We start from the raw sequence: 17,732 nt of genomic DNA, 5'->3' as shown, positions 1-17,732 counted from the left end.
CCCTGCCCATCAGCACCGCCCACTGATACAGCAGGTGAGCAGTCGATCAGATCACACAGACTGTGGCAGAACCATATATGACTGTAGTTAAATTATCCTTAAAGTACCCAGATAGTTTAGAGTTAAAAACACAATAATTAGTAAATAGTAAACATGTATTTGTTTTTGCTGTGTGTTGGCTTAGCATTAAGCTCAATTACAGCCTCACAGAGCTGTTAGCATGTCTGTAGACTCTTAATCTTATTTGGACAGATATATATTTCAGTGGTGTGACATTAAACAGGTCAGGGAGCCACTAAATCAGTAGGATTCATCCTTTAGGTAGCATGAATATCCACAGAAAATCTTATGGGAGTGTGGAGAATAGTTCTTGAGATACATAAGAGGACATGTATGGATAAAAGTAAGCAGCTACAAAATATTAGGAATCAACCCTTGGCAAGCATGCAGCAATATATCTGCATGCAATAAATCTTATGGGAGAGCTGAGAACAGTTTTTGAATATTTTGCCAAACTCGTAGTCAAGGGGAAAATTGGAAAATTTGACACTATTTTTTTGTGTTTGACCACAGAACAAGGAGCCAACAAAATCATTAGGAATCATTTGGAGTATCCATGAGAAAATACATAGAAACTGTAATTGTTTGCATCAGTGGTTCTCAAACTGTGTGATGTTTGAGTTAAGCAGTGTTTACATGCAGCCCCATCACATCATATTAATAAGTTAAAAATCCTCTTTAATGTAATATATGTAATTTGAGGGTTTTTTTTCTCTCACTACTTCTCAGATTTATACTTTGAGCTCTTGGATCCCAAGTTGAGATATCTTGCCCTGGATGAAACAATGAGCCCAAACCTGGATCTCTCTTTGACAACATGAACATGTAAAATAAAGACTTTGTCCACTAAGCACCCTCAAAAACACAAAGAAATTTAGTCCAGCCTGTAAATGTTTTCAAGCATCTCTTTTGCTGACTAATCCTCAGGTCATCTCAGGTTGGGGTGTGACAGTGTCTAATATTATCAAACTCCACAGAATCTGGAGTAACAACATGATGGTAGTTATAAATAAGGCTGAATGGTGTGACTGGAATGAGATGGTAGCTGCTATCTTCATCAAAAGTTTACTTCAGAGAGGCCTATTTAAGGAATTATAGGTGTACTTTCCTTTGGGTAGTTGCCACCAAGAGCTCAAACGGTTTCTTCTGAATAATGACACATTTCAAATGGTATTGAATCACTTTACAAGGAAAAACTGCTGCCTGTGAAGAATGACATATTAACCCTCCCGCTGCCCTTCGTATTCCGTATACTTTTCTCTTCTTACTATTATTCAAAAACAAAAGATAACTGCTTCAGAATCATGAATGTCATGCACAACAACAAATCCTACTACTACTACTAATACTACACACACACACAAAGGCACATTATCGGCCACCGGGTCACTTTGACCCAGAGGACAACACGAGGGTTAAGGAGCTGTGAGTGATGGCAGAACCACTGCAAAACGCTGGCAATTACAAAATTGTGCAATACGAATACGAAGATTCTGTAGACTAATAAACACCATTTCCAGTGACACTCAACTGTTCTGGTTCAGCTGGCTAAAAGCTGTAATAAATACAGTGGCAAAAAGGTGAATACACACAAGTTCACATGAAACTGGAGGCTGAAAAATGATCTACAGGCAAAATGCCAGGTCTGGTAACACCAAAGTTTGCTGATTGGCCTGATAAAGTTCAGGGACTTTTTAGAGACAAAGAAACAGGAAGAAATAGTTCAACATTTTCAAAAAGTAAAATCCAATCTTAAAAGGATGGCCAGGAAAGTGTGACACACTTCCTTCTTGGTGATTAATGAGCTTAACATTTATCGGCATCCACCCAGTAGTCAAGATGTAATAATAGGATATATTTTAAATGTTAACTGCTTGAAATAAAAGGAATGAAAGAAAGGAATGTAACCACATCCAATAACTGATGTTGGTGTCAACCTGGTGGTTTGGGTTAGGGTGATAGAGAAGGTTGGAGGGAGAAAGAAAATGCATAGAAATGATTGGTGTGTTACTGTTACACTATTTCATGTGTCTACAGATTGTAACATTGATGAAACATGTTTCAGTTTTAAGTAAAAGAATTCTTGCTTTTGCTTTCTGAGAAAGGAATTATGAGAAACATTGTTTCCTGACCATACCTATTCAGGTCTTAAGAATTTTTTATTTAAAATCTAGGGACTTTTTCATGTTGACAAGAAACTCGCCAGTCCAATTAAAAGCTGGTACATTTGTTAGAGTTGTCTCTGGTCACACATTTCCCAGAAGGATGAGATGCCAGGGGAATTTTTGACTCCCATTTGTAAAATTCTGGTTGTTGCCCCCATCTTTACTCTTGAAGTTTTTACACGTTAACACATGCAGGAAGAATGTCGGACAGAGAAAGAATGACAGTGATGGTAGTGGGAGGGAAGAAAGACAATATACTTAGGTCTGTGCTTTGAAATTGGTCTCATGATGATCGATGACGAACATACAAGATACAGGACCTGTTTTGTATCTTTGATAATGAATATAAAGTATATGTTTATTTAACCATAAAAAGACCAACTGACTAACTGTGTTACAGAAACTTTTTTGCTAAAAGTTCAAAGAGCTTACGTGAAAGATGTGCCAACGCCTCACCTGATAGCAACAGTGTTTCCATCTGATATCCATGTGTTCACTCCTCCAAGCAAATATTCATGTGAAAAACAAAAGTACGCATTTGCTTTTAAAAAGTTGGTCTTTGTTCTGAATCATAGATTATTTATATATTGAGACACACAGTAAGAAAAAAAGCATGTTTTCTTGTTTTACAGCCTGCTGTCTCTCAGTCATAATGAATTTGCCTCCAAGCTTCAAACCCTCCAAGCTTTTTCTAAAATAAAAAAAAAACAATGAGAGTAAAGCGGTCTACAATATGTTGTGCATCCACAGTAAATGCTGTAAATACAACACGTACACACATCCACAACACATGTCCATTACAGATCACATGGCAGTGAAGAGATACTACACAATCCCTGAAGCCAAAACAAATTGACTGAAAGTTACAGATGTGTCCGGGTGTTTGATATCTGTCTTTGTGTTCAGGAATGTTTTTATTCAGTGCCACAGTGTCTTTTTGATACTCCACAGCAACACAGTGTTTGTGTATCACTTGTTTTCATGCTGTTGTATTGTGTTTGCCATAATTACAATGCTGTTGAACTGTCCCCTACAATGTATATTGTGATTGAGAAAAGGGTGTGTGTGTGTGTGTGTGTGTGTGTGTGGTTGTGACATCATTAACCAGCACCTCCACACCTGTTCTCAATCTCAATCACCTGCAGTTGAAGAACCCTGCTCTCCGTCAGTCCGCAGCAGATGGTCACAGCTCTGCTACTCTGTTCACGACAGTTATTCTCTTGTGTTTTCTCTCGTGCTTTACTATCAGTCTTCTCCTGTGCCTGGGACTCCACTGGCAGCTTTCACTGACTCAACTGTTCCCCTTTTACAATACAACACCCACCCATCTGATTTGGCGCCCACAGACTACTACACCTTCCCCAAGATTAAGATTAGCAGTTACTGCAATATTATTTTGAATTTTAATCACCTGAGCAGTGAACAGTGTTTTTACATTCTGATTTGCATGAGGTGTGTTAACAAACTAGTGAATATGTTGGACAGATCTTTTCTTGTGATTCTTTATGTTGTTGCATGTTTTGTAATTTTTGTGTTCGGTCATTGGTCGTTGCTAACGTGTAGAAAACTGTATTTTTGTGGTGAAACAATGACTAAACTCAACAGACTTGTAGCAATTTACAAGGTCAACATTAAGGCTATGGTAACATGACAATTAAATGTTTTAGTGATGTTTATGTTTCCTCCATTACATATAACTTACAAAGAAAGCAACTGGTTCATAAAAGTCTGCAGAAAACGACCATGGAATTTGTGACTATGGAGAGAAACACAGTAGAAAAGAGTCTCCTCTGCATTTACAACCCATCAGTGTTTCATGTTTGTGTTTAGCAGGCGACTCTCCACAACAACAACAATCATTAATCATCATTCAGTCATTCAAATTCATTAACTTGGGAAGACTATGACCTATTATGCAAGTCAAATTAATGACTCATCTGCAGTTTCAGGAGCTGTGTAATTACATGTTCTCATTTTGGTGGATCTCTAAAAATACACATTGGTTATTACGTATGGAAATAGGGATGTGAACTGGATGAACCCACAGTTCATTTGTTTGTAAATTCTAGATTGAGTAGTTTCTGCTACTAAATCTATAATTGATAGTTTAATATTTGATGTTTCTTTAAACCTAGATTACTTTTTTACCATCAAATTTTTGACCTCTACCAACCATGATAATCTAATCCAAGGCTTTTAAAATGTTATTTTTGCCGTCATGTGTCATTGTGGGCACAGAGGATTGTGGGAACTGTGCTCCCAAACCAACATCAGCAAGGATCCAACCCGTGCAGGTCACAGTCTGTTATAAAATAAAGCCCTCTTCCTCAGAGAGGAATATATTGTAAAATATATGATATATTTTATATAGCACAGTTCTTGCACCTCATCTACAAATCAGTTTAGTCTTTAAAATCACATCTCTCTCCCGTCTGTATGTTTCCTGCTTCTACTTACAGTTATTTGTTTTTCACTAAAAAAGAAGAAAACACTGCTGAGAGTTTTGAGAACAAAGAAATAAAAGAATAGCTTTAAGTAGCTGTTAGATCACAAAAAAGATCCAATATCCTGGTGAAACATAATCCTGTCACTCAATCCTCCTTTTTATATCTCACAAAAGTTGCATACTAGTTTATCTGATTCCAGTGAACTTCTGAGTTCAGAGTTCTTAGTCACAGTAATACCTCTTTTATTCTGAATTCATTTCATTTTTGAATTTGTGTTGGCTCCCACGACTACGCACAATGTGTCCTTTGTTGACATCTTAGGAAAAAGGAAGAAAGGTCTAATAACAACTGTAAGGTTTCAAACACCAGCTCAACACCTGTGACTGAAACAATGGATGATTCCGGGCTGACTGCCTGCTGGTCCACCTTTTTCACACCAGTGGTCATCAACCTTTTGACCTGACATACACCACACAGCCCTGTGGGCCAGGCATCAAATAACTGTCTGAAAAGGAAAGGTCCTTTGATTGAATTTGATTGATTTAGAACTTACGGACAGATACCATATAACAAGGGGTTGTGAACAAAGACATAAAGACTTAACCTGGTACGATTTCTTTTAATTTATTTTGATGAGATTTTGTTCAGTTAAAATGGTCGACAAGAAGGCACCAACCCACTATTATTTCTTTTTATTTTCATAACTACAGTACCTCAGCCCCTCCACGCCTCTGAACATCTATGCATTCAACATATTTTCAGGTGTAGCTGGTTTGATATTATAAAGCCTCAGTTCACTAACAAAGAAAAACTCAAGACACCCAAAACTTTTTTCCAGGAAGTGTTGCACAAGTGCAGATATGTTTCCATACGTGTGCACTGCTCCATCAGTGACACCTCCCTCACAGGGTGTGAAGGAAAGAAGTGAAACCTCTGGTGCTCCCTCTTGTGGTCAGGTTTGTTAAGAGGGGGTTGATTAAATTCAACTGAAAACAGATCATTCAACCATTTACAGTGCAGAATATGCTGAAGAGTAATCATCACTTTGAGAATTATGAACCTTTATTTCAAATGTTCATCACAACTGTCAGTGTTTTTAAAATCATCCATCAGCTGAAAAAAAATGTGATTGTGTAGGAATGTTAAAAGTCTAACCAGGTTTTCCTTTAATAAACAAGAATCAGGTGAGATTTTAATGATCTGAGAGTGAACATGATGCCATTTTGAGCACAACCGTAGAAGCCACAACATTTACTTTTATTTTGTGGAATGTAAAAAATATTAACATTCAGCATCTTCAAACAAAACAGACATTAAACATATATAACTGAGCAGGTCACTGTAGTGAGAGCAACTGAGCCAGACCTTTGCTTTCTCTGCTGCTTCACTGACCCAACTCTGAAATGCAGATATAAGGACCAGCTGCTTGTCAGATCACAGAAAATTTACTGTTACAGCTGGGAAACTTATTTACTTTCAGCCACTTTTGGAAGGACGTTAACTGTCAGTTTAAGCTGCAGTCAAACTGCAAATGATCCATGTAGTGAACAGTGTGAATTTTGAGACCGGTGGACAGAAAGACGTCACCTCCTGTCCCGATGGAGGCCCTCAGTGAACAACACAGCAGTCCTCAAACACGTTTCCACCAGTTTGCTTCTCTCCAGCTCTCAGTCTTCACCGCGGATCAGTTTTTAGCCGAAGCCGACACTTTTCCTCTCAAAAACAAATAGTAACACAAATCAGGGATGTGACCGTTAACCGCTAAAAAACACAAGACAACAAAAATCTCCCATTTGCCATCAATGGGTGGTGTTTGTCCCAAAATAGAACACAATAAAAAAAACAAGAAAACACCCCTGACCAAAATAATCCACTTGAATTCTACTTAAAACTGCCTTTTTTAACCTTTTTGACCGTCACCCTCTCTGTCTCTCTGTTCCCTCCCTTCCTGTCTCGCTCTGTCTGGAGTTCCCGTCCTCTCTGCTGCGTCTCACTCGTACTCGGCGATCAGCACCATCATGCCGACTCCGAACAGCAAGGCCAGGATCTCCAACAGGGACTGACCGAAAGTGGAGCGGCCCGCCAGCAGCTCTGGGAGCACGGTCACCGTGGCGATGTAAACAAACCCACCGGCTGTGAAGGGCAGGATCCAGGCGGTCGCCGCGGCGCCCACACCTTCAGCCAATAGGGAGCAAGCTGTGCCAGCCAGAGCTCCTAAGGCTGTCAGCAGCTGTAGACACATGGCCTGATGGGAAAGAGGGAGAGGATTATAAAGTTTATTTCAAGTGTTAATGTCTTAAAGCTGTTTCTATATTAATTTAATAGTGAAGCAGATTGGAAAACCATGACTGTTCGTCTCTACTGAACTATTAGAATTTACAACATTTAGCCTGCTGGTTGCTCACAGCCTCAGTAGTCAGCTACCTTTCTTTTGGTGCAGCCAGACTGGACAAGGATGGCGAAGTCTCCGATCTCGTGGGGGACCTCGTGCAGCAGGATGGTGAGGGTGGTGACAGCACCCACAGTTGGACCCACCAGGAATGAAGCTCCGATTGCCAGGCCGTCTGTAAAATTATGTGTGAAGTCGGCCGCAAGGTTCAGGTAACCTGACACCTTGATGTCTGTATTAGTGGAGGGAACAGAGGATGAGTGAGTTTATAGAGTGTAAGAACACATCGTTTCCATCCGGCCATGATCTAGGACACTTTGTTTAGGTGGGTCACAGAGTCAGTCAACAGCTATAGTACGGGATCAGCTGATCACAAAGATTTCCATGATGCTAGGAGCACATACCTGCACTGACTGACTGACTGACTGAAGTGAAGCCAAAACAAGAAAGCAGCACAACAATTAGTTTTCTGCCCCCACAGGTAAATAAAGGACTTAATCAACAAGATGCTGACATTAAATAAATGACTGACAGTCTTTATAACAGGTTTACAGTTCCAGAAAACGCGACTTGGGCTGAGGCCAAAGTCACTCCCTTTGTTCCACATGAAACGAACAATGTGACACTTAGCAATCATCATTGTAATTTCATAGCACAGCTGACGGCACAGCACTAGTGTCACATGTACGTCTCTATCAAAGGTGCAGCGCTGCGCTGTGTGATATTTTTTAAGGAGCATACATGCACTGGGAACTACAGTTTTCCAGTTGTGGAAATTGTTGATGTTTTACATTTAGGATTCATGCAAGCAAATTAAATTATGAAAAGTATATTTCATGCACTAAGCTGCAAATAGGTGGTGATTTCTGACACAGTGCAACATGAAAAATACTAATTTACCAGTTTAACAGCTGATTATCTGCTTTTGTTGTAAAGTTGTAGAAGCTGCAGTTCAGTAACTGTCCAGCAGAGAGCAGAGTTCAGAGTGTGTTTCCAGTCAAAGATGACTCAGTAAAAATGATCCTATTCTTCACCTGTGCTTTGTTTCTCCTCTTTTTTTGGCACATTCTTGTCTTTGCTGCTTTTCTCCTCTTTCTTCTTCTTTTCCTTTTCTTCCTCTCCATCACTGTCCTTTTCCTTAGGAGCAGCTGAAAGTGTTACAAAGAATAAAGTTCAAATTATCCCCAGATTAGACACTGAGATTTCAAGCAGTGAAATCTACAACAGTTAATTCACATCTTCAACTAAATATATTTTTATTTTAAAAAATAGAAAAGCTATAAAACAATGCCTGATAAAAACTAAACTACAATTATAGATGCAATTTGAATATTTGCAACAAAATATTTTCTGCAGATGAGTTTGAACCGATGTACCATGCGAGTGTCCGTGAGAGTGTCCGTGGCCGTGGCCTCCCTTCAGCAGACGCACAAATTTCTCCACAACCAGGAAGGCGATGATCCCACCGAGAACCCACAAACCCACTGACATCATGTGGCCGTGGGCAGCACCTGTGTGCAGGAACACTGGTTAGAACTGACACATGAACAAAGTTTGATCCTTCCACTGCTTACACCACACATTTTTGGCTTTTGTAAATTTCTTTGGTTAATTTTTGAACTACAAATTAAGAGAGGAAGAAACTACTGCTTACCATGGGAGTGACCGTGGTCATGTGACTCTTCACTTGAGTGCGAGTGTCCATGATCATCTTCTCCATGATGAGAGTGGGGGCTCTGTGAGGAAAAAGGTATTAAACTCAAAAAGATAAAGTGATGATTCTCCTACACTGTCTGTTTTCTGATGACTGAAAATATTCTTTGCATGTGTGTTGCTTGAGTTTGTGAGTGTTGCATCTATTCATTTTAGATTTCACTGATTGTAGATTACCTGATAAAGACTACAGCACTTTTTGCCTCAAGGTAGCCACATTTTATGTGCAATAAGAAGTAAAAACTCGGGGAGAGAAAACTTGGGGAGACAGTGGGACTACCTACCCAGAGCATGTGGTATAAGGTGGAGGAAGGCGTCACCCAGCAGTCCACCGGAAGCAAAGCTAAGCAGCACCTTGAGCAGGTTCTGGTGCTGGTCACTGTTGGACTGGACTGGGATCAGAAACAGGATGAGGAAAGGAGCGGCGCTGATCAGCAGAGTAGCTCCGATAGCCTGCAGACAAGGATAGAGGGAAGTTTATTCTTCACAGGATCTTTTGGCAGCCTTACATAACAATGCATTATCACAAAGTTACACACAAAGGCAGGGGAAGTTGCAAGCAGTTAGAAAGCAAAAGATAAAGTCACCATGAGTTTGTTAAAATGGTGAACAATCTGTTTTGTGAAATAGACAACAGAAAAAATGAGGCTAAAATACCTCTGGCACAGACACAGAGAGTGTCTGCATGTTGTCAAACAGAACACAGCAGTCTAACATCTGGATACCAACTGCAGCTCCAGCTCTGTTTGTTTGTCGTTTAGGGAATACACACAACATTTAAGTTCCTCAGAATAAAACAAAATCGCCAAGAGTTTCACAAGAACTAACGAAACTCTTTGGAAGTACAAGATGTGGACCTTCTCAAATAAGTTTCGGTTAAAGTGGATCTTCTTAATCCACCTTACACCTGTATTTAATCAGGCAAGTTAACATATTTTAACTTGTCAAGCTGGAATGAGAAGAAACATTCAGGACATGAATGCATTTACACCTCAGGCCTTATTAACTGGTACCCCATCAATCCCATTCTAGCCCATGTCCACACCTGCATCCAGAGCTCCACCGTGTCCCTCTTCTCTCCCTCTGCCTCCCTCTTCACTCTCTCCCCTCCGTGCGAGTGCCCATGCCCACTCTCCTCCTTGTGCACGCGAACAACTTCCTCATGATGAGCGTGCCCATGTCCGTGATCGTGGGAGTGTGCGTGTCCGTGATCATGAGCGTGTCCGTGTCGTGATCATGAGCGTGTCCGTGATCATGAGCGTGTCCATGGTGCTCCTCTTCCGGCGTAGGGAGGTTGGCCTCAGCGCTCCACTTGCTCGCTCCATGGAACATCTTCACCTGAGAGCCGTGAGAGTGTCCATGGTGATCGTCTTCTCCGTGGGAGTGACCATGGTGATGGTGATGGTGTCCGTGGTGATGGTGACCGTGGCCGTGCCCGTGGTCACCATGAGAGTGGCTGTGAGCGAAGGCTGGATGGGAGGCTAACAGCAGAACTGCAGATGTGGCCAGTGTCAGTGCAAGCAGACGTACACGGCCCATATTATCCACCTCTGACAGAGAAAAGTGAAGAAGACACAGAGAATAAAACTCACAGGCTGATGATTAACCTCAGTGGCCATGTTTACACCTTTAATACAAGTCACTTCATTGTTCCTAGCGAAAGTTATCTCACTAATCTCATACATATATATGCACACATCTGCCAACAGATGTTTAGAGATGTTACACATTCACAGCAATCACATATCAATCAGTAACTCATGGGACTCATTGGTGAGAAGCTAGCAGGTAGGAACCTGTTAAAGAAAGGGCCTTAAACTGTCTCTGTTTCACACAGTGACATTAAAGCACCAGGAGACAATCAGCTCCAGCTCCAGGAGGAGCAACAAGTTCCTGCAGCGTTTCCCTCACTCCTGATCTGTGCCACTCCTGAATGATCTGTCTGGACACTGAATGCACAAAAATCACATTTGGTTTCAATTCAGCTGAGAGAATAAACTACAGGAAAATATCACTGGATGACACGATGGTTGTGCAGCACAGTTAGCATCTTGGTATGTTGAATGAAAGCTATGCTATGCTAGGTGCTCATTGACTGGTTTATACCTATTTAATAATGCTGTAATACATTATACATGACCTGATGCATTAAAAACAATCAACGACCCTGCTGGTTTGTGCACACAGTATCAATGTTGTAACTGTAACGATCCTTGTTGGCTAACTTATCGATTAGCCATCTGACTCTGATTTAGCTTTGTCTTGTCACTGTGTTTGTTTGCAGGAGGCTTCACACATCGGGACGTGGTTGTGAAGCGGATAATCTCTCCGCTTTGAAGAGTGTCCTCTGTAATCTGACAGTAAACAGAAAAAGCCGGTCATCAAACAACGACCACTGATCCCTGCTTCCATAAGTTGTGAGGGAAGCCTGCTAGCTGGCTAACTAGCCACTAACCAGCTTGCTAACATGTTACTGCAGCACCATCACTAAGTGTGATACACAGTGAGAAGCAAACGGTGAGCTCTTACCGGATCGTGTCAGATATCGCTGGATAACTCTGTCCTGCCTGCAGTGTGTCTGATAAAGTGCTAATATCTCTGACTACGTTGATGCCGATGGTCGCTGTGTATAAGACGTGGCATTTACTCAACTCAACGTTGAAATCTCGCGGGAACGCGTTTCCTTCCAAACGAGCGTCCTTCTGTGCTCTCTCACCGTCTCTGTTTAGATTAAAACACGTGTTAGAGTTTTCACGAGACTGTTACACTGTCATGGAAATATATTTGATATTTGATTTTAATAAACAGCTCGTTAATAAATAGTGCAAAACTTAGTTTGTGATGATGCAAAGCAGAGAGGAGAAAGATCATGAGGGGCCAGATGTAAATATCGCGAGATCAACTAGTATTTTGAATCGTCATTTCAGCGCAGGCTGCAGGACAGTTACAGCAGCATCCTGCAGGAGAACAGGATGCGGGCTCCACTCCTGCGTCTGAGCCTAAATACACGTGTGAGCAGCCTGTGTCTGCAGCCTCGTTAATGTCAGCGAGGAAAGACTTTCAGTTTTTCACAACAGTTTCACAAGTTAGAGCCATCTGTTTCTGTATGCCTCTCTCCAGAAGACTCCCTCCTCTCCAGTCTGCTTTATGATGAGTAAATTGAACATTTGTGGGGGGAAAACATATCAGATGAAAAAAATATAATCAGAATATAGGCATGATATGCTGAGCCATGTCACCATACTTCCCCTGTGGACCTTAAAGGCCCACCAGCTAGATGTTTATTTGAGTAACTTTACTGGAGAGCATTACACAACATTAAACCTGAAACTGGTCGACAGAAATCCCTCCTCTGTGGAGAGGAGAGCTGTCAGTCTGTTTTCTCTCCTTCAGTATTTGGTGATCTGCTCCTTTAAGGACGCACCTCTCCTACGTCACACGCACACACCTCTGGCAGGATAAATGGCGGGTTTTTTAAATCAACATTCACTACAAACACACCTGAGGAGGAGGTCCTGACCGGATTCACTCCACCAGTCAACCCCACAGGAACACCGTCAGTCCCGGGAACCTGCTGTTGAACCGGCGACCAGGAACGGAGGTAACCCCGGAGTCTCCGGGAGGTCTCACTCTGATTCTTTTTAGAAAAACTTACTTTGAGCAGAGAGCTTGGGGTTTATGTTGAGAGGGAAACTGTGGTTTGTTTTGTTGCACTGTCACTGTTGTACAGTTCACTGTGGGGTTCACTGAACCTCACTGAGTTTTGTGTTTTATTGTTTGGTGCTGGTTGTCCAGGGGTTTAGAGTCTCTGCTGACTCCTTTGTAAGGTTCACTGGTTTTATTAGAAATTGCATCATTTGTCAGTCTGAATCATATTGTCAGTGACCACCACAACCATTTCTGGTTGAGTTCTGCCTTTTCTTAAAAACCTTGACAGGTGCGTGCTGTAAATTGTCCGGGTGCTGCACTGCCCTCAAAGTGAAGTTCCACCCTTTTCTTCATGTCAGGTAACATGAGGAAAAATGATATTTTAGGCTTTCTTGAGAACCCTTCATCTAAAAAAGTTTGGGTCCTCAGCAATACACCTGCAAACTCTGTTGATCCAGAGAGATTCCTCCACTTATATTTAGAAAGCTGTTTAACTATGCAGTAATCCAGTTAATATTAGTCAACTAATGTTTTATCAGAATTAGTTCAGTCCACAAACAGACTTCTACAGGCCATCAGGTTTTCTGGATTCTCAGCTGATTTCTCTGAGGTCATTCAGAGCTGATCTTGATGAACAGAGATGAACTGGAGTTTTATTGCTGGTGCTCCTCTGTCACGCTGCATCCTTAGGTAGGATCACATTTTGTTCAAGCTTTTGTTTAACAGGGGATTGATTTAGGACGACACCATGTTTTCTCTGGTTAAAAAAAAGTTTTACCTGCATCTCAACTTTTAGACTGATGTTTTTGCGCAGATAAAATTAACGACACAATGTGTGCCACTAAACTTATGACATTAAATTTACCAGCAACAACACCAAACTGGACAAAGCAGTGATCAGGACCAAATGGGGTAAAGCTGGAATCCGATGTGTTAGAGGTGGGAAACCTGATTTGCTGCACATGCATTTTATTTTTGTTTTTTGCTGATGCGATAATTAATGGTAGCACTACAACAGGCTCTGATGATTAGACCACTCACTCCATTAGGTGTGAAAACCTGATCTTTTCTGAGTCTGTGGTTTCCTGTAAACTGTGGTTAATAGCATCTTCCTGTCAGTGGTAGCACAACCATCTTTCAGTATGTGTGTGAAGAGAATGCCATGTTATACTTCGATCTAGCCGTCAGATCTCTTGAGTTTGTCTCAGCTGCTCAGGCTTGAATTTGATCTTATGACTTTTGAGTCGGTCAGTACTGAACACACACCTGAAGTTTGTCTCTACATCAGCTCCACGAAGACATGATGAAAATTGTATTTTTTGCTGCTCCTCTGCTGTCGCTCTGCATCTTCAGGTAAGATCACATTTTATTTTAACCTTTTGCTGTAACAGCAGCTTCATTAACATATACTGTAGTTTAACATCAAATATAACGCTGTCTGTCTTTGGGGAAATCACAAATTTAACTGAAGTTAAACTAAAGGGAACTTTGGGATAAAATAAACTTAACTCTGTGGTTAATTTGTGCTGATGAATCTTATTAGATGATCACTCAATTATACTTAATACTTAATTAAATACAGATTTCCAACATGATTTGATGTAAAACATGGTGCTTTCTACAACGTGGAAATAGCTAAGAGGAACTGAAGAGCAAAATGAAACTGTCACCAGAACTAACAGGACCATTGAAAATAAACATCAATTACTCAGCCTTATTCTTTAAAATCACTCATTTCCAGTTCCTTACTTTCTATTACATGAAGCAACATTACACTGTTGCAGAGCATCTCATTTCTGTAAACTGCAGTAAACAATGTTTGGTCTCAAACACTGCAAAACTTTGTTTCTTTTGTAGGGACTCATTCCTTGAGGTTTTTCTACACTGGATCTTATGGAGTCATGACCTTCCCAGAGTTTGTGGGTGTTGTGATGGTTGATGAAGTTGAGGTGATTTACTGTGACAGCAGCATTGGAGGAGCTGAACCCAAACAAGACTGGATGAGGAAACTAATCAAAGATGATCCAGAACACATGGACTGGTACAGTAATGAATGTCATACTAGTCACAACACCTTCAAGACCACTACTGAAATTCTGATGCAAAGCTTCAACCAAACTGGAGGTATGTCTGTGCTTCTTTTTGTCCTGCTGAAATATTTTTAATTCTAGTTAAATATGCAGAAAACAGGTGGAGATCCTTGTTCCTGTTTTATCCATGTACAGATCAACAACCCAACTTATTTTAGGGATTGAAACTTGTCTTTGGCCTCCATCTGCAAAAAGGAGAACTGCATCACAATAGGCGTCCCATGGCAGGGGAAATTAGATCAGTATATTGCACAGTGTCAAGCCTATATAAGAGTTACAGCCATCTACAAACACACACACTTGAACTTAGCTCCATGGACATACACATAAATACAAACACAGTCTGAAGAGAATACAATAGAAGAAATTGGCTGCATATTCCAATATCAAATCATACACTCTATATCTATGTAATGACACATTATTTAAAATCACTTTTATCAGCTGTTTCAGTTGTTAGTTGACAGTAGTCTCTGTCTCTGTCTCTGTCTCAGGTGTCCACATTTACCAGAGGATGTTTGGTTGTGAGTGGGATGATGAGACTGCAGAGGTTAAAGGTTATGATCAGTATGGTTATGATGGAGAAGACTTCATAGAATTTGACCTAAAGACAGAGACCTGGATCGCTCCAACACCACAGGCTGTCATCACCAAAACACAAGTGGGACAATGACAGAGCTGGATTATCTTACATTAAGAACTACCTGACCCAGGTTTGTCCTGAGTGGCTGAAGAAGTATGTGAACTATGGGAGGAGCTCTCTGCTGAGAACAGGTAGAATCACATCTGATGCAGTTTTAGAACGGCATGTTTGTTCTTGTGTGATATAATATTACAGCAAATGTAAGGTAGAATATAGAGATTCTCTCTCCCTCTCTCCTCTCTCTCCAGCCCTTCCCTCAGTGTCTCTCCTCCAGAAGACTCCCTCCTCTCCAGTCAGCTGCCACGCTACAGGTTTCTACCCTGACAGAGCCATGATGTTCTGGAGGAAAGATGGAGAGGAGCTTCATGAGGACGTGGACCGAGGAGAGATCCTCCCCAACCATGATGGAACCTTCCAGATGAGTGTTGACCTGAAATCACCTGCACCTGGAGACTGGGAGAGGTATGAATGCGTGTTTCAGCTCTCTGGTGTGAAGCAGGACATCATCAAAAGACTGGACAAAGCAGGGATCAGGACCAACAGGGGTCAGGCTGGAATCACAGGTAATATAAGTGGGAAACTCACATTTAGTTTATTTCACCTGCTTTGCTACACTTTTGTTTGTAATATGAATTTCAGTAGCTCAGGTTGTTTTTGTTTTTTTGACAACTTAATAAAACCCACAGAGCATGTTACCACCAGGATGGTAAACGGACAGTAATGCTTCAGCTACAGCTACAACAGGCTGTTGGATTTCCATTGATCCACTGGTTATCTGGATTCTGGACTGGGGTTAGAGTTACTATATGATGTAGTGATGGTGTACCTTTGTTCACTGTACCAACAACTTCCAACTCTGTCTGAATGAAAACAGGGTTTGATTTGTCAAATTTCTCCTGGAGATTCCAGTGTGGCCCACTTCATCTGACGTGACATTTTTGCAACCTAAAAATCCAAACCTTTAAGGTCAGACAGAGAACAATGTGAGTCTAAAGTGTAAATGTTCTGTTGTTTCCTCTTCAGCTCTCCATATTAGTTTTAAAGTTATTAGAGCTGCTTCAGCACTGTTCCTGTTCGCAAGCTGCTTCACTGGAGTCTTCATCTGGAGGAGGAGGAAAGGTGAGGAACAAATGTTTTACTCCTAATAAAAGTATTTCAGCCCAAATGTTACGTCCAGAATGTGAATATAATATCAGTTGACTGATGATCAAATGTCTGGCATAATCTGAACAGTCAGGAGGTCAATAATGAACAGTTTCTTTGTCTTGACAGGAGGTCAGCTTTGAGAAGAAGAAGTGTGAAGAGGATGCTGAACGTCACTCAGTGAAGAGCCACAGCAGACAATAATCAAAGTATTGATGCTTGAAAAATCCAATTAATGTTGTTAATTATACAACCCAGTACTTTGGTTTATGATCAAACACATGCAAAATTAATTCTAAACTAGAAGTGATTTACATCAGCTTCAGTTGTACTTTGTGTTTATTGCTAATTAGCATGCTAGCACATTGAACTTAGATGGTGAACATGGTTAACATTCTACCTGCTAAACATCAGCATGTTAGCAATGTCATTGTTTTACCATGTACTGTATATAGTCAGAAATTCAATAAAACCTTAACTTCAGTCTTGTCCTATACTGAATATGTTTTGTTGTTTTTTTCAATTGTTTGTTTTTTCAATGAAGGGTGTATGTTTCAGTAATTTTCCACTAGATGGCAGCAACATCCGTGAACTCTATAGATCTGCAGCCTCGTGGGGGCGTTCCTCCTCACTGTGCAGGAAGCTTCATGTGTGACAACGTGTGTCACTGATGAACTGTTTGTGACCTTTCATATCTCAAATCTCTCACCTCTGGATGCACTCCTCACTCAGTTCTGAAGTTTACCTCCAAGTCAACACGTCGTCTCTATGAAAACAAGATGAAGAAATTATTTCTGTTTATACTTTTATGTCACATCGCTTCTTCAGGTAAGATCACACTTTAATTTTACCCTAAACTGATGTCTCATCAAATCCCCAAGTAAAAGTGATTTGATCTAATAATTTAATTTTCTGAATGTGTGATGAGCTGCACAAATGTAATCTGCATTTTTACACAGGGACTGAGTTTAACTGCTCATATACGCTCATATGTTTTTACTGCTTGTATCAAAAAATAACTTTAGGAAAACTGACCTTGTTAGTTATAGAATATATCAGAATCAGACTTTATTGCCAAGTAAGTTTGCACATACAAGGAATTTGTCTTGGTATATCGGTGCTAAAGAACAGTGATAGTAAACAAAGACAGATATAGAGAAGTAGAAGTAAGGCTAAGGAGTAGAAAGAGCAAAAACAAGGAGTAAATATAAACAAGGAACATAAATATGCATAATTTAAATGTAAAGTGTAGAGTGCAAATGTTTTATTGTGTTTATTAAATAATATGAACTTATGGGTCATCTAATGCCTTATATTGCTACATAACACTGATATAATCCTATAGCCTGTATAATTATATATATACACAGGCTGATTTTATGTGCATCGGTTTGGATGTGTGGGAACTTCTGACACTGCTGATTGACAGACACA

General features: G+C 40.6%; 2 protein-coding genes across 2 annotated transcripts; one reads left to right on the top strand and one right to left on the bottom strand.

The window, feature by feature from the left end:
* Positions 1 to 5,716: 5,716 nt before the first annotated feature.
* On the bottom strand, positions 5,717 to 11,476 carry LOC108887002 (zinc transporter Slc39a7-like). The gene is given in 9 exon segments (XM_018682170.2): positions 5,717 to 6,917; positions 7,097 to 7,293; positions 8,096 to 8,209; positions 8,438 to 8,572; positions 8,716 to 8,795; positions 9,055 to 9,227; positions 9,820 to 10,004; positions 10,007 to 10,324; positions 11,304 to 11,476. Coding segments are annotated over 8 exon segments (1,446 nt in total). The 5' UTR covers positions 10,314 to 10,324; positions 11,304 to 11,476; the 3' UTR covers positions 5,717 to 6,662.
* A 2,805-nt stretch (positions 11,477 to 14,281) lies between these two features.
* LOC108887001 (major histocompatibility complex class I-related gene protein-like) lies at positions 14,282 to 16,767 on the top strand. The gene is given in 6 exon segments (XM_051067151.1): positions 14,282 to 14,546; positions 15,007 to 15,176; positions 15,178 to 15,286; positions 15,404 to 15,718; positions 16,179 to 16,274; positions 16,428 to 16,767. Coding segments are annotated over 6 exon segments (927 nt in total). The 5' UTR covers positions 14,282 to 14,323; the 3' UTR covers positions 16,442 to 16,767.
* The last annotated feature ends 965 nt before the right edge of the window (positions 16,768 to 17,732 follow it).

The sequence above is a fragment of the Lates calcarifer genome, unplaced genomic scaffold (genome assembly GCF_001640805.2).
Source record: "Lates calcarifer isolate ASB-BC8 unplaced genomic scaffold, TLL_Latcal_v3 _unitig_1174_quiver_2159, whole genome shotgun sequence".
NCBI classification, from domain to species: domain Eukaryota; kingdom Metazoa; phylum Chordata; class Actinopteri; family Centropomidae; genus Lates; species Lates calcarifer.
The sequence above is the reverse complement of the archived record's forward strand: the minus strand, read 5'-3'. Positions and strand labels throughout refer to the sequence as shown.